General features: G+C 39.6%; 2 protein-coding genes across 2 annotated transcripts; both read left to right on the top strand.

The window, feature by feature from the left end:
- The first annotated feature begins 539 nt into the window (after window positions 1-539).
- Window positions 540-15458, top strand: bcl3 (BCL3 transcription coactivator). The gene is made up of 9 exons (XM_026370096.1): window positions 540-1074; window positions 1729-1849; window positions 7878-7986; window positions 12098-12299; window positions 13232-13320; window positions 13424-13501; window positions 13860-14027; window positions 14495-14594; window positions 14682-15458. Exons 1-9 carry the CDS (start codon window positions 540-542, stop codon window positions 14798-14800), a joined length of 1521 nt encoding a protein of 506 aa, XP_026225881.1. The 3' UTR covers window positions 14801-15458.
- A 123-nt stretch (window positions 15459-15581) lies between these two features.
- Window positions 15582-23992, top strand: ddx61 (DEAD (Asp-Glu-Ala-Asp) box helicase 61). Its single transcript, XM_026370097.1, has 13 exons — window positions 15582-15766; window positions 16568-17400; window positions 17637-17700; window positions 17829-17933; window positions 18427-18556; window positions 18952-19098; window positions 19191-19285; window positions 19399-19521; window positions 19609-19737; window positions 20432-20612; window positions 20692-20793; window positions 20935-21135; window positions 22194-23992. The coding sequence occupies exons 2-12, from the start codon at window positions 17234-17236 to the stop codon at window positions 21126-21128; spliced, it is 1437 nt and encodes a 478-aa protein (XP_026225882.1). The 5' UTR covers window positions 15582-15766; window positions 16568-17233; the 3' UTR covers window positions 21129-21135; window positions 22194-23992.
- Window positions 23993-24513: the final 521 nt, after the last annotated feature.

Genomic DNA, 24513 nt, shown 5'->3' with positions numbered 1-24513 from the left:
GTCTTTCCTTTTTGAAATTCTCAAGAAATTCAGCAGGGTGTTAGATGTTTTGAACTTGCATAGCAGATGTCAGAAAAGTCGGAAATGCAGAAATTATTCTGAATTTAACCCGTTCCCTTCCTCACTCTTTGTAATTGTACTGCAATCGCTTTGTTTCGGTTTAAAGGGAAAGCACCGTCACCGCCGCTGATTACGTTCATTAAAAGCAGATGAGCTCCGGCGCAGCTGCACTGTAGTCTACCTGCAGTCGCAACCATAGGTGCGCTAGGACGCACATAATCTAAACCACACTTTTAGTGGCTCTTCCTTGACAATGTGTTTACAGTCATGAAATTGAACGGATATCTACAATATATGATTTATACAAAAGGAAACAAGGTCAATATTTGATCGCTGCCTAAGTGACTTCATGGACATGGGAATTGCGCGCTGTTGGTCTCTTTGGATTTACTGATCCCACTGTCATTAAGCGTCGACAAGTTGTTTTCACTCGCACACACCTGAAACTTCTTCACACCTTAAGCGTTTCGCCCCAGTTGATGCCGAGGATCATGACAATGAACGGTGACCATCAGTCGGTTGCCACAGCGCCGCTGGATCTGCGCACCACGAACCGGGAGCGTGGAAGCGCCGGGTCTAAGACTCCGGACTGCAAAGGTCGCGCCTGCAACGCCCGGGTAACAGGGGGCTCACAGGCGCCGCCGGCGTGCACAGGGACAGACAGTTTGGAAATACACTGCGACGGCGTAAGAAACGCAACAGGCTCCGAAACCAATGTTGCGCGCAAACGGCCGGTGGACAGATCCTCATCCAAGCTTCCTTTTAGGAAACGCCCGTTTTATGTCGAACCGGAGACCCAGAGACAGTCACCAGCTCCACCAGACAGCGGAGACCGCTTTTCTCCCGAGGAGGATACACGGCTAACAGTCCGGGAGAGTTTGGCCACTGGTTTGGAAAGACCCCCATATGAAAGCAGGGTCGGTGTAACGCCAGTGACTCCCAGGACAGTTGAAGGGACGGGGCAGCATATAGAAGGATATCCCGTGTGCACGTTTTTGCCCCCGTTTAATTATGGTAAGCGTCTCTGACCAACATTCAGCCTCTTACATCATTACCATACGATGTCTTTTTGTAAGATGTTCATATTTAATAACTTCAGTCTATGTAGGCTTTGCTGCACAAAGATTTAGTTGTGATTTGTAGACTAGTGCATACAGGATCTTTATACACTGTTCAATAACAGGAAAGTTAGTGACATTTTAAGTTTCAAATACAGAGCACTGCACAACCTATAGGGGCTTCACTTTTATTTTGTTTTATTACGTGGATGACGCTAATGTTGTTTCTAAAACAGCAGCAGCAGCAGCAGCAGCAGGCATCACCCCGACTCCCTCATTCAGCTCTTTTGGTCACTAGTGTGTCACAGCTGGAAGAGGAGACACCAGAGTCACGGTTGATGCAGAGACTACAGTTGAATCAGAGAGAAAATGTCCAGTCAGCTATTTCTCTTCAGTCAGTCTCCTGCACAGACATGAAGTAGCTTATACCTGGTATACTCATAACTGAATACTACACAGAGAGAGAGGGAGAGAGAGAGACATGATGAGTTGCACGCTTCCTTTTTACATAAAAATGATTGTTTGCAAGGTCAGCCTTTTCAGTATCTCCACGATTTACCTCTTTTTCTCTCTCTGTCTATGCTTTTTGTTATTTGTCATTCCTGTTCAGGTCATTACCAAGTGTACTGTTTGCCTACAGTGCCAGAGCCCAAGCACAACCTGCCCCACCAAACTGAAAACCTGCTGACTAGTATTGCTCTGGCTACGCGTCAAGATGAAGATGGAGACACGTATGTTGACATTTTAAAAAAATGACATATGTTACTATCACTTTCTTAATGTAGCCTATAATTTAGTCATGCATCCATCGATCCATCACCTATCCAAGTGACTGATTCATACAGTAAACCTAAAAGATTACTATGAATCATCCAGCATCGTGTATTTTCGTAACCATCTCATCTTGGTCAGACGGCTGATATATGAAACTTGGCACATTTCTCTGATATGAAATCTTACCACAGTCATAAATATTCATGAGATTCCCAGCAGACTGAGGAGATTCATTGTCATTTTATGGTGACTGGACGCACCCAGCTCCCATGTTCGTCTGTACAGTCCAGAATTGTTTTTAATGGTATATATTCCTAATTTGTTGGAAGTTGTGACTCTTCTCCTGCAAGCTTGCCTCATGTCAAAGATCTTTATTCTAAAAAGTCCTAGTTTTACTTGAAATTGAAACGTTATGTTCTGTACTACAATGCCCTCTGTGGTGATGACAGGTAATTGAAGAGATAGCCATAGATTTGCATATTTCCTCTCTGCAGGCTTGACATTTAAACTGCTTAAACAGCCTTCTCAGAAAAACTCTTACCATTGTCATAAAAAGTGAAACTGATTTGCTGCACTGGACCCAAACAACACTAGTCTTGACAAGTGCCTCGTCTGACCTCACACGCAAAACTTTTAACGTTGCACAACCTGGATGTGCTTTGTGCAACATCTGTAATATCATCTCACAGCACAGTCAGTGGCCCACCTCATATCCAACCAAATTCCTTACTGTTGGTTCACTTCCTTTAAGGGAAACTGGTTTACTGTAGATCAGGAGTGATTCACTAAATGACAGTGGGGATTTTAATCTTACACACTAACCTGAAAACAACAGCACTTAAATCATAGCTGCTAAATAAAATACGCTTTGCATGTTTGTGTCAGTGTGTGTTAAAATGTACAAGCTGTCAGTTGACTGGTGTCACGGGGCATAGGGTGGTGGAGGGCTGGGAATAAGAGAACCGTATACAGGATACTGGAGGAGTTTTTGAGACCACGTGAATGCAAATATAAAACCTTAACGCATGGTTACTTTGTCTAAATGTCGAACACCCACTCACACATTCCCTTACTGAAATGACAAAAAGAGAACACACACATACCCACAGTCATGTGACTGAAAATATAGCATGTCCAGGAATTAAATGACACTTTGATGTTGTGGTTCATCACTCTTCATTGGTATCACTATCATTTGCATCCATTCGAAACCAACTCGTGATGACCAACATTTAGTAGTCATAAGTCAAGTGACATGTCACAGCTGCTTATTGTCATGCTGACATCTGCATCTGCTTCAGACATTCACCACATCTCTGACATATCTGTTATTCACAGATAGTGAATAACTTTTTTACTTGCGAAAGTAAATAAACTTTTCTATATTTATATATATTATCATACTTTTGCTACCACCCTATGCTCTGAGAGTGTAGTTGACAGAAAAGTACAAGGTTTGTATATTTTTTAGTTTCTTTAACACTGGTGCACTATAAACTGATACAGTTTTTCTTGTTGACTTGCAGTAGCGTTGCAGTTACATGTCAGCACTTCTTTCTGGAGTATGCTATTCAAATTTGCAGGAAAACAACAACAAAAAAATCAAAAGAAAAAAGAAATTAAAATATATTAGCTATAACTTATTATAGTCTTTGCAGACTTTTTCATAACATTAACTTTCTTTTTAATGACGTTTTTGGTATTTTGTGTCATATTTGCTTTGTGGTTGTTTAAAACTTTGTGTGAATTCTGCAGAAAGAAACATTCTCAGCCCCCCTGTCCCTTTTCACACTGTATGTACATGAGTGTGTATGTGCATGCGTGTGTGATGACAGCGTGCGCCTGCTCTTACGTCAATGGGGTATTCATCCTCTGTTCTCAGCGCCTCTGAGCCCCTTAGTTTCGGGAAAACCAGTGAGTGCTCAGTTTTAACTATGATTGTGGTTTTTCTCAGGTGTCTCTGTCTCTCTCTCTTTTGTTCTCCGTTTTTTTAAATGAATGGGCTAAAAAACCCAAACATCCGCTCCTCACTTCCTCATTTACCGCTTTCTTTCTATCAGCTTTATCGCTCTCTCTCTCTTCTTTTCTCTTGTGTCTCACTTGTCATTCATATGTATAATGTTGCAGATGTGTTGATTTTTTTTTACAGCTCCCACAACCATATGCTTACTTCCAGTCAGTCAGTGGAATTACCTGCATAATAACATAATTATATACAATGCTTATGACTGAAACTGTCATGCAAACACTTTTATTGGGTCTTTTATCTTTCCTGTAGACTTTTATTTTGCAGACTATTTAAAAGATGTTGACATAGGACTTATTACAGTGTTTTGATTCTGCACATACACTAAAGCAGATGAAACAACATCTTTTGTTTCTATAAAAACCAACATAACCAAACGTTTGCAGGCACACTCTGTGAAGCTATACCTAGGCACAGCAGTGCTTTGAACTTTATGCTAAGATTAGCGTGGCGGCATGCTCACAACAGATGTTTAGCAGGTAATGCTACCATGTTTATGCTAATGTTTCCTGATTCTAAGTAAACACGAAGCACAGTTAAAGCTGATGACATGACAGTATATGTGGTTTATGATATTTTACTGACTCACCTGCAAGTGTTGCTGGATTTAAAGCCAGGTGATCACCGTATTTATTAGAATTTCCCTGGGCACCATTGATATCTGTACCAAATTGCATGGCAATCCATCTAATTCTTATAGACACATGACTGCATTAATCTAGTCATCAAATTTAATTTAATTCAGTATTTACAGCAAATACATTATTTCTGTTCATTGCAAATACTGAGTTAGGAAGACAGTCACTCATTCCCTTTTCACACTTAGAGAGGGAAAATTTTTGCTGAGAGTCTGAATTAGTCCACAATCCCCCTGCAAGTCTGACGTATGAGAGAAGAGTAGTAACAATAGGTAAAACTATGAGCTTGCAAACTATGAACTTCTGATACTAGATTAATGTTCAATGCAGTAGCTGTGGAGTTTCTGTAAGCATTCAGCTCAACTACTGTGCAAATTCATACTTTCACATATAGTAGCTTCAAAGGGGCTTCATAAAATCAGTCATCAACTGTCTGACTAACTCAAGGTTAAAGCTGAGTGCATTACTGTAAAATGCACTGTGATGGATTATAAGAGATGTAGATGTTACTTCTATGATGAATGTAGTATGCCTCTGAAAAACAAAGAAAATCAACCTCTCAAATTGAATAACTGCATGCTGCTTGTTATTCTAGTCTTGCTCAGACATATTTCCCTCATAAATTCAGCAAAGCTTGGAAGTAGCATCTTTATTCATGACGAACTTGGGGCGTAAGTTATCATTTCTAGTTGACTGGACTGTGGCGTATCTCCACTTTTCTTTTGTTTACTATTTGCACACACTGACTATCACCTCATAGCTCAGCTGGTCTCCAGACCACAAGATATGTTAGGCTTTAGTCTGATCATTCAGTTTGGCTGCGTTCTTACCCTCCATACCAAACAGGATACCGCACGTATGCTGCCTTCTCTCTTTGCCTTCTCTTTTTTTTCGTGCAGTTTATATTCTGTCTCTCTGTCTCTCTCTCTCTCTCTCTCTCTCTCTCTCACTCAGACACACTCGCAATCACACTGGGACTGACTGTGTTAATGCGACAAGCTTGGGACTCCTGTCTGCGTCAGTGCTGCTGTGCTTGAGGTTATCTGGGGCTGTGGTCTGCCCCACTTCCAGGAACTAGAAACAGTACAGTTTCATCTTAAGCGAAAAAGAGAGAGATGGATGCAGATAGAGTATAACAGGAGAGACAGAATGACTTAAGGCTTATGTGAAGGCAACCATTGATCTCAGTGAGGTCAGTGTTTGAAAAGTTTAAATGAGCTCTGATTCAGTAGTTATTTACAATGTCAAACCGACGCCGGCCTGTGGCTGTGTGTTCTTCTGAGCATGTGAGTTTACTCCATGGGCTCTGAGTAACACAATTCTGGTCAAGTCATACCTGAACAGCCTGACCAACCTGTGACTACATTCAATGTTCTGTGCTATTAATGGTAACTCTGTCATTGAGATACTATACATTCTTTGTAAAGCAAATGGTGGGTAGCAAGTACAATAAATCTGATGAGAGATCATTGTTGATACAGATTTGTTTACTCTGCAGAGCTCAGTTACAGGAACGGGGACCAGTCTAGGAAAGAACCCTCGCGCTCGCTCCTCTTCCAGCACACAAAGTTCTGCTTTTTGCACTGAAGTCAGGAGCAAATCATCTGATTGTTTATTGCAGTTACAGTTCCAACCTGTTCTTACACAACAACTTGTATTGTTTTTGCTCACACCGTAGAGTAGATTTCCATGCTTACTCATGCATGTGTAGTATCTATGCTTGCACATGCGCACACAGTGGCCATCAGAGGTGTCAAAAAATTCCACACTTAAAAGACTAGTATTAATTAGACTTGTGTATGAATGTAGATAGATTTGATTACATTTGCTGGAAACTAGAGTTACATGCAATTGTATTAATTAGCACTAAGTGTCTGTTGTTTCCACAGAAAGGTCTTCTATATTTTTGCAGACAGGAAATTACCGTTGTTAATAACTCCATGTCAGTGGGACATATCATTGAGAGGAAGTGTTGCAAGTGTTTTGTCACTGTAAGAACTTATTTTATGACCTCAAACTCTATGCAAGGGTACTTTTAACTTGTTCTCAAGAAGCATCCCTGTTTCCTGTCGCATGATTTTACTTTATGTCTGTTGATGACTTATCAATTGGGTGAACTTGAGTGTGTGAACATACAGAAAACCCCTGTCAAAAACATAGAGCTTAATGGCTAGATTTCACAGCACAAAGAACAAGATAGAGGAGAAAGAATGCTGCTATTGTTACTGACAACAGGAAGTGACATAAAACCAGTCTGGCTCTTACTGGAAACTGCTTCTCCTCAAAGCATGAAAATCAAAAATTTGAAAACTGCAGTACAGTTTTTCTCCCCTCCATACCTCCTTTCCCCCACATACATCTTACTGCAATTCCCTGCCCTAAACCTTGGCCTGTGTTTGTTCTTTCACTTCACACAGAGGCCACAGATAGTGGTTTCCCCTTTGGTCTTGATAAGGCTGTGATAAGAGTACTGTGAGTCATGCCTATACATATGTGGAGCTCCTCGGAACAACTGTCAGTGGGATCATTTAGATCAGGTTAGGACTTTCACAGCTTATGTCTGCAAAGAGAATGCATGATTCCAAATAACAGTCGTTTGATAGCCGGTCAGTTTCGCTAACTTGAGCCTTCCCTGCTTCCAGCCCAGAAAGTGTTCGACACATGCAGTAAACTCCATAAAACCACAGGCTGTCAGTAGTCCGTAGTATATAATGAGAGCTTTATAGGTGCTGGTAGGTAGCTTTTGTTACCTTTGGACTAGCCAGGCCAGTCTTTATACTAAGCAAAGTTGACTGACTTCTGGGCGTAGCCTTACATTCAATAGACAAATACTAGAGTGACATTAGTTTTGTGATCTATATCTCTGCTTTTAGTTTACAAAATGAGCATTTTCCAAAATGTTAATTTCTTTCGAGTTGACTTTTTGACACCATGATAGGGATATTTTTTGTAATGCACTGTGTTTAACATTTCAGAAGTAACCTTTGAACAATAATTCCAGCTGCCGTCAGTCACGGATAACATCCTCATAATTACACTGTCAAATTGTGCCATGCTATTTTGAAAATTGCTGCGTTTCAGTCACATTCTGCACACACACACACATATAGTATCTTTATTTACACATTAAGAGGAACACACAAAGTTCTGTTTTGTTATGATACATTTTCCACTTAGGCCAGAAAATCTGTGCTGTACTTCCTGGATACCTAGAGTATCAGTGGGTTACAATGTCAGGAAAATGTGGCTCATTTGAAATGAAGTTGTACTTTGTAGTTTTACAGTTCTCTTTAAACTGTTCTGCTTCTTTATTTGTTACAGAGCTCTCCATATAGCTGTGGTACAGGGGGAGTTTGCCGTTGTCTGCAAACTGATTGATCTCCTGCTATATGCCCACAGAAGCCTTGACATCTACAATAACCTCCGCCAGGTACCTCCACTAAAACATACATGTACACATGCATGCACCCACAGCTTTATCAGTTCCACTTAATAGTTTGACATTTGAGACAAAAATCTGTCCAATTGAATTGTTTCAGTTCAGTTTTAACACAAACACAAGAGGGTCACAGCATCGGTCAATATAAAATTATGACAGACACAGACTAAAAGTGTTACAGGGAACTTCTGCCCCGACAACCACAGTGTGTAAAATGCATTTCCCTGCCTCACCCATTTGATAACAGTAACATGGAAAAGAATGAAAGAGGAAGTGCCTTGGTTTCCTTCTTGTCTTAAACTGTGTTATCGTATACTCTTACAGTCATGGCGGCTTATGGTTATACAGTGGAATTTACCCGTCCCTGTTTCTCCACCTGAACTTGCCACAAGCCAAAGCCATGCACATGCTGGGAAGGACTGTGTGTTTTCCCATGTTGTGTTTCACATTGTACATGGTTTTCTAATGCTCGGTTTCCCTATATGAAGGGATTTTTCAGGGTTTGCATGTAGGATTTACCATGTTGTGAAATTCAGAGGCAATATGAATAAGCAAAGTGTGACTTCCTTGAACTCTTGTGCACCCTGAACTCTTGTCTTTGACGTTAATATATTGAACAAACGAACCCAATGAAGTTTACTTAGGTGACTAATCTTGAATTTGATGAACTCACTATATGGCAACATCAATATAAGTGAATAACTACAGTAAACTTTACTGGAATGTGTACAAGGACTTGTCTTGAGTATTTCCCAATCCAGGGCTGTCCCAGCCACTGGCCTGAAGCCAGTACTTCCACATTCTCTTCTTCTCTGTTGTCTCCACCTCTTCACCCTCCTCCTCTGCAGTCTGCCAGCTTTCTCTCTTTCATCCTTCAACAGACAAAGCACCTGAACTGTGCAAAGCTTTAGTTCTCAAGGTTGAGGTTTCACACCACACAGGACACTATGGGCCTGCTTACCAGAAATAACGCTGGTGCTATCATCAATGTTGTCTTTCCTCATCGTTGAGGCTTGACAGCATAGGTTTTGTGATATCCTGTCTGCCCTGTGTATGCACATGCACATGCACATGCACACACACACATGCACACACACACACACACACACACACACACACACACACACACACACACACACACACACACACACACACACACACACACACACAACAACTCTCTTTTCACATACATAGATAATGCAGTTATAACCAAAAAGGGAGATTTTCACACACAGGTCCCGTCACAGTCATTTGCCTACCAGATTGTGTGGTTTTGAGTGAATACCAGGCACAAAGGACATACTTATCAAAAAGAGGCCAGGGAACTTTTCATTTTTCAAAACATACATTTTACCAGACAGACGTGAACACGTTTTCGGGCACTGGATAACTTCCCAAACATAAAAAAACATTTAAATACAGCTTTTCCAATATTGATGACAAATCCTGAGTTTCTGTGGTTTGCATATGGAACATTTTGACAGAGTGTTACTATCAGTACTGCAACTGAACAACAGTGCAAGTATCATTGCTTGCGTTCCACTCCCTGAACTACTATGATGGTAGAGACAGCTGTTTGATACTCCCACACTGGTCATGCTAACAGTGCAGCTCCACAAACACTCTATAGTTGTGTATTTTTTTGCTGCTCTCACTACAGCTGATGGTGTGTAATGGTGACACTAGTGGAGTTTGGGGACTGAGTCTCCTGGGTCCACCCACAGACCAACTACAGCACATTAGTGCACATTAGTGCTAAAATGCAATTTTTAGATTATCTGTAATGTTCCAGTAACCCTGTTTTAAGACAAATGATCCCAGTTCTGTTAAAACATTTTATTCATATTTAATTTCATTTATTTATTCTATTCATTTTTAGTCATTCTATTCATCTATCTCTACATATAAATATTTTTCTCTTTGTTTATATGCATGCTGCCGGTGCGCAATTTTATATTTTTAGTGTGAGTGCGTGTGCATGAGTGTGCATAAGCGAGACATCTGTGTGTGTTTGTGTGTGCTTTAGTATCCTTGTTACGAGAAGTCACATGACTCCCCCCCCCTTGCTCTGGACTGTTTCTCAACATACCTACATATGCTGAGGTTCAGGGTAGTTTGCAGGGACTTTCCCTTCCTGCGCGTGTCTCTATCTCTCTCTCTCTTTCTTGTGCTGTCTCTGTTGTCGCTTGCAGACTACTGTGTGTGTTTTTTTTTTTCAATCTCTCGCTGCATATGTCTTAAGAGAATTTTGGGTTTCTAACCATAACTGATGATCTGACTGATGCTATCAGTATAACTGTCAACATCACTGACGTAAGAGCGTGTGATGTTTATTTGTGCATCAGGGCTTTACACTGTAGTAATCAGCAAAAGAGAGGTGCCTTCCACTCTTCTTTAGGTATAGCACTGGCTGCCTGCAGCCTGGGGCTGTTCTTCATGCCCAGAAATCTTCTTCCTTCTCCTCTAGTTGTTTCACCGCATGCATGTTGGTTAACTCATTTTGCAGGAATGCATGTGTGCAAGGACAAACCCGGGGGAAAAAGAAGGGATTTTCCCTTGCTATCCTGTCTTTTCCCCTGGACTCCCCTGTGTTGCTTCCGTTTCTTTCCCCATTCCTCCTTTCCCACCCTTCCTCTTATCTTTGCATGATTTTGTTTTAGTCACTCTGAAATCCTTTACAGGAAGCCACAGCTAGACTATGCCAAGTCTGAGAAGTCAGTTTGAATGCATTACAAGACTTTAGTGTCACTTTAGTGTTGTGAATGATTTTATAGGATGCTAGCATACATGTTTCATTAGTGACGTGTGTGGACAAAATATTAGTATGGCATGTACATGGGAGTATGCATGGTTGTGTGTGTATGTGTGTGTGTGTGTGCGTGTGTGTGTGACTCACTGGATTCAGGGAAACATGAGTTGAAGGGAGGAACACTGGCATTGACACACAGGAGGAATTCCACAAAGACGCTATCCCGCTGCTGGACTACTTTTTTATAGTCCTTACTGGAACAACCCTCCAGCCACACACACACACAGTAGTAATACAGCAAAAGTGAAACTTGCAGCAACAATCTGTTCCTGATTGCTGTGTTTATTGTGTAACTTGAATAGCAGCTAAAAAGTCCAGGTTTGAAGGACTTCCCTTTATAACTATTGCATTGCTTCATTCAAACAACACATTGCCAGTGCCCTCCCTGGCCGAAGTTGACATATTATCAACAGGATGATACATGCTAACCTTACCCCTAGGATCATCCTAAATTGCTCAAGTGGTTTAATTCAGTAATTGCTAGATTCAACTCGGGAAAGCACCTGGTGAACTGTGTAATTTTTGTTTTTTGCCGTCATTGCAGACTGTCTCTCAGAACAGGTTCATCCTCATTTCAACCACACTATCTTATTTTACAGTTGTTGTTGTTGGTGATATACTGTATGGTGCTGCAGTCTCATATTTTTTGTTTTTACGTAATTTAATTGTTCACAATTATGATTTGTGTGTCTAAGCAAGGGTATTTTTTGTAGTGTATATGTTGGAATAAGCACAAAAAATGCCAGTATCTCAAGATCTTGTAACATCAACATTCAAATCAGAGGTAGTTCCTTGTTTATTTATTCTAGGCGTGGGCCCTTTCTTGCGGGCAAAGTTTTGTTGTGTCATTGACCTTTAACCTATAGAATAAGTTAGAGGTAAAAAATGCTCTACTATAAATGGTAACAATCCAACTTCACTAGCAATGATGCAGCAGTTTCAAGATTTTTTAACTTTATGGCTTTTGCCACTTCCACTGTGGAGAACTTGAAAACAGGAGAGAAAGAGAGCTCTGTGTGCTATGAACTGAGCTAGTTAGCCTAAAAGTAAATATATGTATAAATAAATAAAAGTTCTCATTATTCCATTGATGGATTTGTATTTTGGACATTTTTGCACTTAAAGCAATATTAATGATGTGTTCACATATTAGTAGTGAGTATTTCTCAGCTTTAGTGTGGAGTTTATGCACTGAATGGCAGCTAGGGCACACTGCAATGTGAAATTTGTGTTTGTGGACCTGAATACTCATTGTCAACTGTCAATTTTTGTTTCATCTCCCACCCCCCTTAGACTCCACTTCATCTGGCTGTGATAACCCAACAACCAAAGATGGTGGATACTTTGTTGAGAGCGGGAGCAGACCCTACTGCGTTGGACCGCAACGGACAAACAGCACTCCACCTCTGCTGTGAATACAATCAGCCTGAATGTCTGTCGGTAGTGCTCACTCAGTCCCCATCCCCAGCATGTCTGGAGATCAGAAACTATGAGGGTAAGTTATGATCCAACTCCTTGGTATGTATTGTGCTGAAGACGTTCTAGATTAAGAAAGATGCTGAATGACTCTCAGCTCTTTCCATGAAATGATTTAATTTGATAAAGCCTTGTGATTATTTGTAGCCACATCCTTTTCAGTGATTTTCCTGTGATTCATTAAATGCGCAATGCTATGATCAAATTTAGATGAAATATGAACCTCTGTTCTCTTACTCCCCTTGACTGGGAATGACACTCTTTTATTGAGGAATGTCCAGTAAAAACAGTAAAAATTTCAACTACACTAACAAACATCATAACCAACCAGCTGTGCCTAAAGTAATTGCCATGATACCACAAGAGAACAAGAGAACACTGCTCTTTTCTGGTATTACGTCATTGCTAATGACAGTTGGCAGTTAGGTCTTAAGACGTGAACCCTTTTTCAGGTAGGGGTCGCATTGGTTGATTTGGGTGTGTGGGTGGGAAGAGTGTGGGACATTTCCTTCCTTTGTGGTCTTTATTTGTTCTCGGTATAGCTTCACATTGCCTTTTCTGTACACTATGTCTGTCATATCATAGCACTTCTAGTATGAAAGTAACATATCTACGCATAGGAGAAAGCCCCCAAAATTAGGCTCAAGTTTCTGTAGTGCATATTATCTATGTAGAGCTGAGTTTATATCTACTTTATTTGATTTCATCATAGAATTTGAAGAAGTTGTCCAGGCAAGATGCTTTAAATGTTGTTGTAGGGGCACTTTGTCTGATCTAAAACTGCTTTCAGGCAGCTCAGCTTAGTGACGTACTGCTGTTACACTGATTAAGAAAAGTTCAGTGTCATCTCCTGCTTGTCTGTAAATGTTATTGTGTGTTTGTATACCATATATATCCCTGTATATATTTACTCTGTGTAAAATTCAGGTTCTGCTTGGTCCCTGATCTCAGGTTTCAGTCCTCTCCATCTGGCAGTGTTGCGAGACCATATGGATTTGGCCAGAATGCTGCTGAATGCAGAAGCTGACATCAATGCTATGGTCAGTCCAATCAACACACACGGAAGTAACATGATAAATTCTACATCTATCGTCTTTGCATCCGCTGATTTTTCCCATGGTGTTTTTTTTGTTCTCTAATCAGGACATTAAAAGTGGTCAGAGTCCTCTCATGCATGCGGTGGAGAGCAATAACGCAGACATGGTCCACTTCCTCATCGAGGTAATGAGAGTGTGTGGCGAGAGAATGGTTGTGAGTCAGCTCTATTTGATCAGTCTGGTTTTCCCTTTGCAGCTCGCCAACTACACACATAATTTATCATTTTATGTAGGTTATAGATAAGACTTTCAAGGAATTGGAGCAAAATCTGCTTAGTTTAGTTATATTATCAAAGCTTAGCAAATGTGCTGTACAAGGACATAATCTTTTCTCCTTTATCTCTTTTTCAACTTCATTTTCTATCTGATATAACTGATCGTCTCCATGGTTCTAACTTTGTTTCACTTTCAATGTTTGACGGCAGCTACTCTGACTTTCTTTATGAATCACATCTGTCTACTTCTTCTGTTTTCTGTCACAGAACGGCTGTGATGTCAACAGCCAGTCATACAGTGGGAATACAGCCCTGCACAGCGCCTGTGGCAGAGGTCAGGTGGACACAGTGCGACTGCTGCTGAAGAGTGGGGCTGACAGCAGCCTGAAGAACTACCACAACGACACCCCTGTTATGGTGGCTAAGAATAAGAAAGTGAGTGATAGGAATACAGTAAAAGATAATATGCATATTAAAACTGACACAACTGAAATTTCATTCTCAGCACATTATTTGCCCTTTTTTATGGTTGTAAATTGTTGCTTCAATAAAGCAGTGAACCCAAAGGTTACCAAATTGACTTCCTTGTGCTTGTCCAAAGTTTCGATCACTCACTGTAATTTTATGAGGAAAAATTCCACCCATTTGTAACTTCAGTTATGTCAACAACAAATGCAAACAGTTGCAAAATCTACTTAAGTCAGCTGTGTTTAGCTTAGGATAGTAGGAAAAAATAGGGCACGAAATGAAAAGTAAATGTGTGTGTTCTTCCCTCTAGAGGTCAGAGCTGAATGGTGCAGTGTTTTATCCACCACTGTGAGGGTGTGTTATTTTAGTAGCTCACTGTGACCCTGACGTAAGGTCATCCAGATAGATTGTAATAGACTACAACTCTTTTGCAGATAGCAGATGTGTTACGAGGGAGAGGATCCAAATCAATAAGAAGTCAAGATCAACACTGTATGGCAGTCTCACCACATGGAAGCACCTTAATGGAAAATGGTGAGAACATGCACACGACTTTACACATGAGTACATGCAACTAATAATATCATAGTGGCTTAAGTCTGTTCTCCGTCTCTCTATTAGAGTCACCATCTCCTAACCACAGTCGTGGATGTTCACCTTCGACAACACCACACCCTCCTCATCATAGCACATCCCACTCTCCAAAGACTCCATCTATGCTTGCATTTCCATTTTACTAGAGCATTTCTTGTCTGGTGCAACTTGCAACTACCTCTACGAGAGCCAATCTGCAAGGAGAGTTGAGCACCCCCAAGAGAAGAGAAGCCTGGAGAAGCCTCCGTCTAAGGGAAGACGAGCCAGCAATAGACTGAATGTTAAATGAGACTTCTCTAAAAACTGGCCTCTATTCTGGAGTGCATGACAAAAGACAAACTCCTGGTGCCCTCAACTTCTCTGCTCATGTAGCTGCTGTATTAGAGACTTCCCAAATGACTGGAAACAAACTGGTTACCTACAAGCTGCCGCATTCACACAAATCAATGCATTATCATCAGTGTGTCACTGTATGCAAACAGAACTGTATTAAACTACCTGGAGATGCCAGTAATGACAAACATGAAACTGACTTATTGGGGAATAGTATGGACATGTCAGACCTTTATCCCCTGCCAGCCCTGAACCCTGAATGTTTTGACACTTTATTCTTCTGAATATTTTAACTAGTCTGTTTATTGTAAGGCTAGACAGTGTAACTTGACATGCTAAAAATTGCACAGTCAATTTTCCTTCTTGCAGCAATGTTAAAATGTCCAGTGTAAGTTACAAGTCTGTATGTGTGTATATATGCATTTGTGCCTGTGTGTTGAAGATATTTTTTGATATAAAACTTGTCCAACAGATTCATCCTGGTCATACTGGTCATACTGGTGCCTGCTGTGACCTGTGGGAGTTTGCAAACAGAGCTGTGATTGGTCAGGTGGAGTTAGTGCGGAGCACAGAAGCAGCCCAAAAACCAACGCGCGGCCATGTTGAATTGTCAATAGTCTGAAAGGAGACACAAAAGAATGACAACTCGGTGGAAGTTATGAAACAACGAGTGTTTACTGAACTTAACTGAACTGCTAATACAACGTTAAGCATCGTCACAACGGAGAAGACCTTTGCGTGGATGTAGCGAAGTGAATGTAGCATCGTTCCCCGACTGGGTAAAGACTCATTTGTGAAGCAAATCGATTAACGCTATTGTTAATGGCTAAGCTAACATTAGCATGCTAACTTGGTGAGGTTGTCACCTGTTCGGGTTGATTAAAAGTTTTGAAGTAGTAGGTGGAAGATGGGGAAAACCTCATCGTGGTTACTTTCTGCGCTTCGTTTTCTCTACTAAGAGTCCTAAAGAGAATCACTTGTGTAAAGAGGAACAGTACATAATGGGTTTCTACGTTAGTTAAAGCCACGTTGATGTGCGTAAAGTTTTAATGCTACTTAACAGTTATTCTAGCTAACTTTTGTCAAGCCAAGTTTATTTATCGACAGTAACACCGAAGTTGTATCGAAACAAAAGACTGACGGGACAATAGCTTCTTATTTGGCATTATGTTGTACTTCCTTTAACCAGGTTAAGCATCTTTGATCGTAACTTGGTCTGGCAGTTAATATAACGCTAAGCTAGTTATTGATATTGCGTTAGCTGATGTTAGCATTACGTTAGCTCGAATCATTGACAATAAAGAAACACTAGCAACGTTGCTTATATCAATTTAATGTTAAAAAGCTTAATCACTTTGGTTTTCATTACTTTTGCGACAAGTAACGTTACTTGGTTGAAGTTACCTTTTGCCATCTAAGCTTGATAGCAGTGTTTATGTTTTAACTGAACATAAACAGACATTGCTACGCATCTAAAATATAACCCAGTGTTCACTTGGCTGGTTCACAGTTTGTTGTCGTGTTATTACGTTATTATTTTATGGCATAATTGATCACCACGATTGTTTCTTGCCCGACAGGTAACCTGGATATATAGTAGCTCAGCAAGTCCCTATGCGATTTGCAGACTGCCATCTCAGCTTTTGCATTAAAAGTAAAAGAAACCGGAACAAGACACGATACTCTGAAGTTGTCAGTCCAAGTTAAAGAAGAATACTGCAGGAGTGACTTTTTGAGCTAACGCTAATATTAAGCTCAAGCAATCACGTGTACAAACGTATTGATTTTTGAAGGAACAAAACATAAAAGTTTGAGACGTGACTAACCAAATCACGTTTCAGTGTAAACACTGCACTCAGACTTAGAAAGCCAAAATACTTCAAAAATAAACAAAAGAAATTCAGGTATATTGTTGCTAACGAGATAAGAATATGCTGGGACAAACGCTTTGAAGGAAAAAAAAAAGAGTTTATTTTTTGGTCACACTTGATTTATTTATTCATACGAATATAAATTTCTCCCTTTTTTGGAGAGTTGGCTTGTAAATAGAAATTATACACAGGCTTCTTCTTTTCAAGAAGTTAGTGTCCGATTGATAATAAGAAGAAAGAGATAGGAGAAAAAAAATTAAAGATTAAAGAAAGAAGAAAAATTTTTAGTTTTTTTTCTATACACAAGGGTGCCTTAAACCAAATAGATTAGTGAAAAAGCTGCACATAAAAACTGGCAGTTAAGTTGCTGCACCCATGGCTATGGCAAGAACAGCAAATCCAGCACCAATGATTGGATTAAACAAGCCAGCAAATGTGCAACTCCGAGGACAGACCAAACCAGCTGGACTCCATGGGACTGCCCAACAACCCAGTGCCCTCCAGAAAAGGAGCAGCATTCCTCAGAGCAGTGGGGGCATCATGTAAGATACTGGTTTCACATATTCTATCACTTCTTTATTGTATAAATAATTCTTTTGTTTGTTTTGCTGACTTAATTACTTTTTCTCCCAATTTTGATAGATAAAAACTCTAAAATCATTTAATTCTAATTGTTAATTTAAAATGAGATTCTAATTATGTATCTGTTGATTACGGTAAAATTCAATCTCTACTGTTTTAATTATTTAGTCTTGACGATTTTAATTTCTGCGGTTAGGTTTGGTGATGACTGGAAGAAGTGTTTAGAGCTTCCTCCAAAGGACAACAGAGTAAAAACTTCGGTAAGATAATTTTTAACATTAGTGCACATAAATAAGTTTATAAATCTAAATCTGTTGAATTTGTAATATTTTACACTCACTGAATGTGTATTATAGCCTGTATCAATTTTAACTGCTGTTTCTCTTAGGATGTAACATCAACAAAGGGAAATGAATTTGAAGACTATTGTCTAAAGCGAGAACTTCTAATGGGAATCTTTGAAATGGGATGGGAGAAACCCTCTCCTATCCAGGTAAATATAATGACTAGAACTTGGCCTTTGTACTAATGTGAAAACATTTTAACCACCTTTCCACTGCCTTAAATATATCCACTCACTTGTCTCTTGTTTCAGATTATAAAATTAACTGTTCCAATCCCTAAAACCAAAAATTATGCTTTGTTAGTTAGTTCAGTTAGATTTGAGAAGGTTCCATATTTCAGTCGCCTAAATAATCTATTTGACAATCTGAATTAATATAGATATAGGTTTATTCAAATGTATCCATTTAAAGTTCTAGTTAAAGACAGATTTGAACATCTAGAAATACTTTATACTATTAGTCGTCATACAAATTGTGATAGTGTGGTGTGATGAATAAGGCTCTATACAGGATTAAAAGGTCAGAAATAAGGGTCTTTTGCATGTTGCTCTTAGCATTTGTTTGCCTTTTCTTCTAAATTAGTCTGTTGTGTCCAGTAAACCTTGCCCATCGTACTGATTGGATATGTCTATTTGTCAAAAGGAGGAAAGCATCCCCATAGCTCTATCGGGCAGAGATATTTTAGCTCGAGCTAAGAATGGCACAGGAAAAAGTGGAGCCTACCTCATTCCTATGCTGGAGAGAATAGACCTGAAGAAGGATCATATCCAGGGTGAGTTGCTTCTGTTTATAGAGAAACAGTAGCAGTAACATGTGAGACTTGTCAACTCTATTATTGTAAAATTACAGTAAATCAGGGTGAATATTTTGTAATACATTACATTAATTAGAAATTCAGTTTGAGCTGAAGAATAATTGACAGGAAAACCTTTGGAAACAGGTTTATCAGTGGTAATATCTGGCATTTTTGTGACAGTGATTTGATTGTACAATGAAGTAACAGAATCGCATTCGTGGTAATGCATCACATTAAGTTGTGTCTGGCATTGGAAAATCTTTTGTGATTTAGTCTGTGACCACAACCCTGTCATACCCCATATGTCTACAACTGGGGAAACTATTTATTTTTCTGTGATTAGTAGCCCTTTAATTTCTTTCTCAATTCAGCCTTAGTAATAGTGCCAACAAGAGAGCTGGCCCTGCAGGTGAGCCAAATCAGCATTCAGCTCAGCAAGCACTTAGGAGGAGTCAAAGTCATGGCTTCCACAGGTGGCACCAACTTGAGGGACGACATCATGCGTCTGGATGAGACAGGTACTTTCCATGCTTTTAATATTAACAATAATACAAAATATGAATTAAAAAAATTGTGTGCAATAACGTGTGCTCTTCTCCTGTATTTATAGTACATGTAGTGATTGCTACACCAGGCAGGATACTAGATCTGATCAAGAAGGGGGTTGCAAAAGTGGATAAGACACAAATGATGGTGATGGATGAGGTGGGTTTGAATCTGAATTCACTTTTCTATATTGACCTTTGTTTATTTTTTGGGGCGGGATTTGCCTGAAACCATCCACTGTTAATAGGTTCTTGCAATATGCTTTTCTTCAGGCAGATAAGTTGCTGTCCCAGGACTTTGTAGTCCTAATTGAAGACATGATCAGTTTCTTACCAAAGGATCGTCAAATCCTGCTTTACTCTGCCACTTTTCCAATCAGTGTGCAAACATTTATGGTGAGAACTCAGTGTAATTTGATTATCTGAATATATAATAAAAATGTCCTTTGAACTTGAAAACACAAAATGTGGATGTCTTTCCAGAGCAATCACTTGAAGAAGCCTTATGAGATCAACCTGATGGAGGAACTGACCTTGAAGGGCATCACACAGTACTATGCCTATGTGACTGAAAGACAGAAGGTCCACTGTCTAAACACACTCTTTTCTAGGGTGAGTGCTCAGCACGTAACTGTGCATACTAAAAGTCAAAAACCATGTTTTAGAGATTAATTAACTTATTTAAACTTTTATTTATACAGGGTTAAAAAACACCACTGAAACCAATGATTTCCTAATTAATATATTTTAGTTTATAGCAATTGGTGAACAAGCTCAATGTGGCTAAGACAACTGTGGCTGGGTGTGGAGGGGCTGAGGTCTGCCCTTGGTCACAGAGACGCATAGAGGAGAGCCTACAGCAAAGACACTGTAATTGTGTTTTAGAATCTAGTTATCTCTCTTACTGCTCTTTTCATGTGCAAATGAAATGCATCCGAGTCCCTCGCAAGTGTGCCCAGAATAAATTTTCACAATTTTATGCAGTCATTTTCAGTTGTAAACAGTGCAGGCTGCTGATGTGTCTGCAGACATTTACAATATTAATTCGCCAGCATAAGTGCAGACATCAGCTGATGCCAGTTAATTGAAAATGACAGTGATTGGCACAATTAATTGGCCGACCAATCAATTGACTCACTAGTAATTGGAAAGAGAACTTTAATTATTTTGTTGTTGCTGTATGCTGAAGACACGGAGATTCTTTGCTGCAAAATATCATGGAAACCAAGTTAAAAGCTTCTAATATGTGATTAGTTGTTGAAGTTGGTAACCACATATCTACATATTTCTATTGTTTCTGTTACAGCTTCAGATCAATCAGTCTATCATCTTCTGTAACTCCACTCAGAGGGTTGAGCTTCTGGCCAAGAAAATCACCCAACTGGGCTATTCGTGCTTCTACATCCACGCAAAGATGATGCAGGAGTACAGGAACCGTGTGTTCCATGACTTCAGGAATGGATTGTGCAGAAACCTGGTCTGCACCGGTAGGTGCATTTTAAAAACCTAACGTGAAAATGTAAGTTCTAAATGATTTTCTAAATGGATTTGCGTCTTTTCTTCTAGATCTATTCACTCGGGGAATTGACATTCAGGCGGTAAATGTGGTCATTAATTTCGACTTTCCCAAAAGTGCAGAAACTTACCTGCACCGCATTGGCAGATCAGGTGAATATTTAACCATTCATAGTTTCTCACACTGTTCACAATACATTTTGGTTAAAGTTACCACTATGATAATTTGGCACAGTAAGGTGATGACACTACTGCTAATAATACCCACTAGTAACGTTGTCTTTTCTTTCTCAGGACGTTTTGGTCACCTGGGTCTGGCCATCAATCTCATAACATCAGAGGATCGTTACAACCTGAAGACTATTGAGGATCAGCTGGGTACTGACATTAAGCCCATCCCCAGCAGCATTGATAAGAGTCTGTATGTGGCAGAGTTTCACTCTGTTGATCCAGATGATGCCAAAAACAAGGAACTGGAGGCAGCCTGAGTAAATGGTCAGTTTTTTAAAAGATTGATTTTAAACCAGTATGATACACTGCCTGTCCAAAAAAAATAAAAAAATCACATACTCCCAGTATTTTGTTGGACTGCCTTCAGTCTTGATTATGGCACGTATTTGCCGTGGCATCATTTCAATAAGCTTCTGTAATGTCACAACATTTATTCCTGTTCAGAGTTCCAAGATCTTGTATTGATAATGGGAGAGTAGGACCGCTGCGCAAAGTCTTCTCCAGCACATGCCAAAGATTCTCAATTATGGTCTGGACTCTGTAATGGACTCTGCCAATCCATGTGGGAAAAATATGTGTCATGCTCCTTGAACCACTCAGAAAATTCTGACCTGTGAGCTGACCTCATTTTTAGGACAAATAATGTTGCTGAACCTAGACCTGACCAACTGCAGCAACTCCAGATCATAGCACTGTCCCCACAGGCTTCCACAGTAGGCACTAGCCATGATGAGTGCATCACTTCACCTTCCTCTCGTCTTACCCTGATATGCCTATCACTCTGGAACAGGGTAAATCTGCAGCTGAAAAATAATCATCCATGCAGTAATTATCCAGTGGGAGCCTCTTACCTATTTGCTTAGTTGAATCCAAGTGGTGACTTTTTTTTGGACGGCCAGTGTAGTTGGTCACTGTTTACCTTCTCTAGGAAGATTCTGTCAGCACATTCAGGTTTAGTATTCATTTCTAAGTTCTCCATGTGACTCAAAAGTAGTGAGCATTGATGCCTGTGTGTGACTGGTGTTAAGGTGCAAAGCTCACTTCACTGTCCAGCTTATTGTGCCATTAACAATTAATAAATGCAGTTTAATGATAATGCCAGAAGCATGGAGAGAAGGAGAGAAATACGTAGAGCTCTGCAAAATGATAGTATAGTATCCTCTTACATCAAGAAGATTAAAGTTCTACAGGATTGTTTTAAGGGTAAGGGGCTGCTCTGCTGCATGACAGCAATCAACACAGAAGGTGTAGGTTTGCTAAAGCTGTGACACCTTTATATAGTATTATAAATTCTAACTCTGCTTTTGTGGTTTGTTTTTCAGGATAAATGTGACACACTGCATTCATCACACAATACTCGCAACCAGTCATGAGACGTGAGCATTTCTGTTCCCTACTTCGCCATCACAATGGTCCATTTTAGATTTCTTTTCTTTTCCAGTGTGAGCTTATTACAAATTACTGTTGTCATTCCAGTTGTCTGTGCATGTTTAGGTAAACTACTCTATCAGTTAAATCAGTTCCTCTCTGTACATGTGAATTTGGAAATTGCTTTAAGTTTGTCTTCGAACTGAGCCACTCTTGACAAAAGCTTGAAGTTATTAACTTTGTCTCCACTTGTACTGTAAGAATAAAAATGTGAAACCAAAAGTAGGCATAAAGAATGGAGCCCAACTCACATCCCTACTGTGCAGATGAACAACATATTGCCATGTTTAAATACTGCTGACATACATTCTGAACAGATGGTTTAAAAGGAAAACTACGCAAATATAAATCTACACTCAGTGGTCCTTTTATTAGATACAGTTTTTATATCTGGATGCCTAATTTTGTCCTTGGAACATGAATTCTCTGAGGTTTGGTTTCAGTACAGTCCTGGAAACATAGCCTCACATAACAAGACATTTTCCAGTCATCTGCTGTGCAGTTTTTTGTCTACCTCATATACATAACCTCACTTTTCTTTATCTGCATAGTTCTGCTATAACATGGAGATTTGTTATTATCCCATTTCTGTCAGCTTGACTCAGTCTGGCTTTTCTTTCCTCATAGTTCTCTAATTAACAAGTTACTTTCGCCTTACAGCCATTTCTCATGGTATATTTTTGCAATATTGGCTGTGAACCTCCAAAGTGATACACATTTCTTTCGCTTTCCGATGTGTGGTCTGACTAACTAATGCCCCCCCCCCCCAATATTTTAAGTAACAAGTATGTCCACTTAATAATGTATAAATTGAGTGTAGTTGTTTATTGGATTTTGTGATATGGTGGTTAAATGAGGTGGATTGTACACATTGTTAGTTTATCCTCATTATTTGGGAACATTATTCAAAAGGGAACCAAAGTTGGAAGAATAGAAGAATAATATACATGAGAAAATTGGTTGCTTTGTTAATGAAAATGACCACTTTGCTTTAAAAGATGGCTACTGAGGTCTTCATTTTTGAGCTCCTCTCTATTCCTGAAAGTGAAGCTGCCATTTTAAGACCTGCAAGCTGAAAATAGATGTTCATAGATGACAATGTAATGCCATTGACACTGTTTTTTAAAGAACAGACCCAAAAATGACAGTATTGTAAATGTCTGATTCCTTTAGAACAACGGCAATATGCATAACTTTCTTGTGTCTTGCAGATATCAGAAATGAGCTTGGTTAACATGTTGAAACTGCCAAACATCTTAACACCTCAATGTTTTTGTCCCTCTTTTGCTCCAAAGTGCCTATGACGAATGTCAAAAAGCTATTTTGCTCAGGACCTTGACCCAAGTTTTGATTGTAGATATAATGGCACCCACACATTTCTCAGTTTTAAGGACATGCATGCACTCTGAAGGGGCTTGCAGTTTCCCCTCATGGGTAACAAATACATCTCAAATGTTAAACATTAACACTGTGAAATCTCCTGCAGTTATTTATCCTCATTGGAGACGATGCTTGTACATGTAATGTGATGGATAATGGAGAACATTTTTACTGTACGTCTGGTAACTGGTGGCTTTTGTATTTTGGAGAAATAAATGCTTTTGTGACTCGATGACCAGACTTTAAGCAGAATGACAACCAAAAATTGTGTGTCAGTGCCAGCAATATTAAAGTCCAAATGACTGACTCCTTTTTTTCTGTTTCTTAATCTGTGTACATTTACTGTCAGTATATTTGTAAATTGTATGTACAAAGTTTGGTCAACCAACAACAACAAAAAAAAAACAATCAAATGTTAAACGTGACCACGTTTGTGTTTAAAATAACAGCAATTCTCCTAGGTGGTTTAGTTGCTCCTGTCTTGTCATTAATCCCAGACTGACTTGATGTTAAGATCTGTGCAGGACACACCATCTGTTGTTGGACTCCCTGTTGTTAAAAATAGTTCTTTGTCTGTGTATTTGTGGTCAGGGTCGCAGTCATGCTGCAGGAGGATTTTGGTACAGATCAAACACCTCGCTGATGTTATAGGGTGCTAAGAATCTAAACATGTAAGGTGCCTCAGGTGTTTAACACAGTAGTATACACTGAGGCAACAATTATACTGTTAACAGTGTACTATATTTAAGTTTACTGTCATAAAGCAGAATACTAGTCAGTATTTCGGCTCATGTTTCAGGTTTTGGGGTGGGTAAAGTTTCTTCACATAATTGT

This window comes from Anabas testudineus, chromosome 16 (genome assembly GCF_900324465.2).
Source record: "Anabas testudineus chromosome 16, fAnaTes1.2, whole genome shotgun sequence".
Lineage (NCBI taxonomy): Eukaryota > Metazoa > Chordata > Actinopteri > Anabantiformes > Anabantidae > Anabas > Anabas testudineus.
Note: the sequence above shows the minus strand (reverse complement) of the source record. Positions and strands in the feature narration are given on the sequence as shown.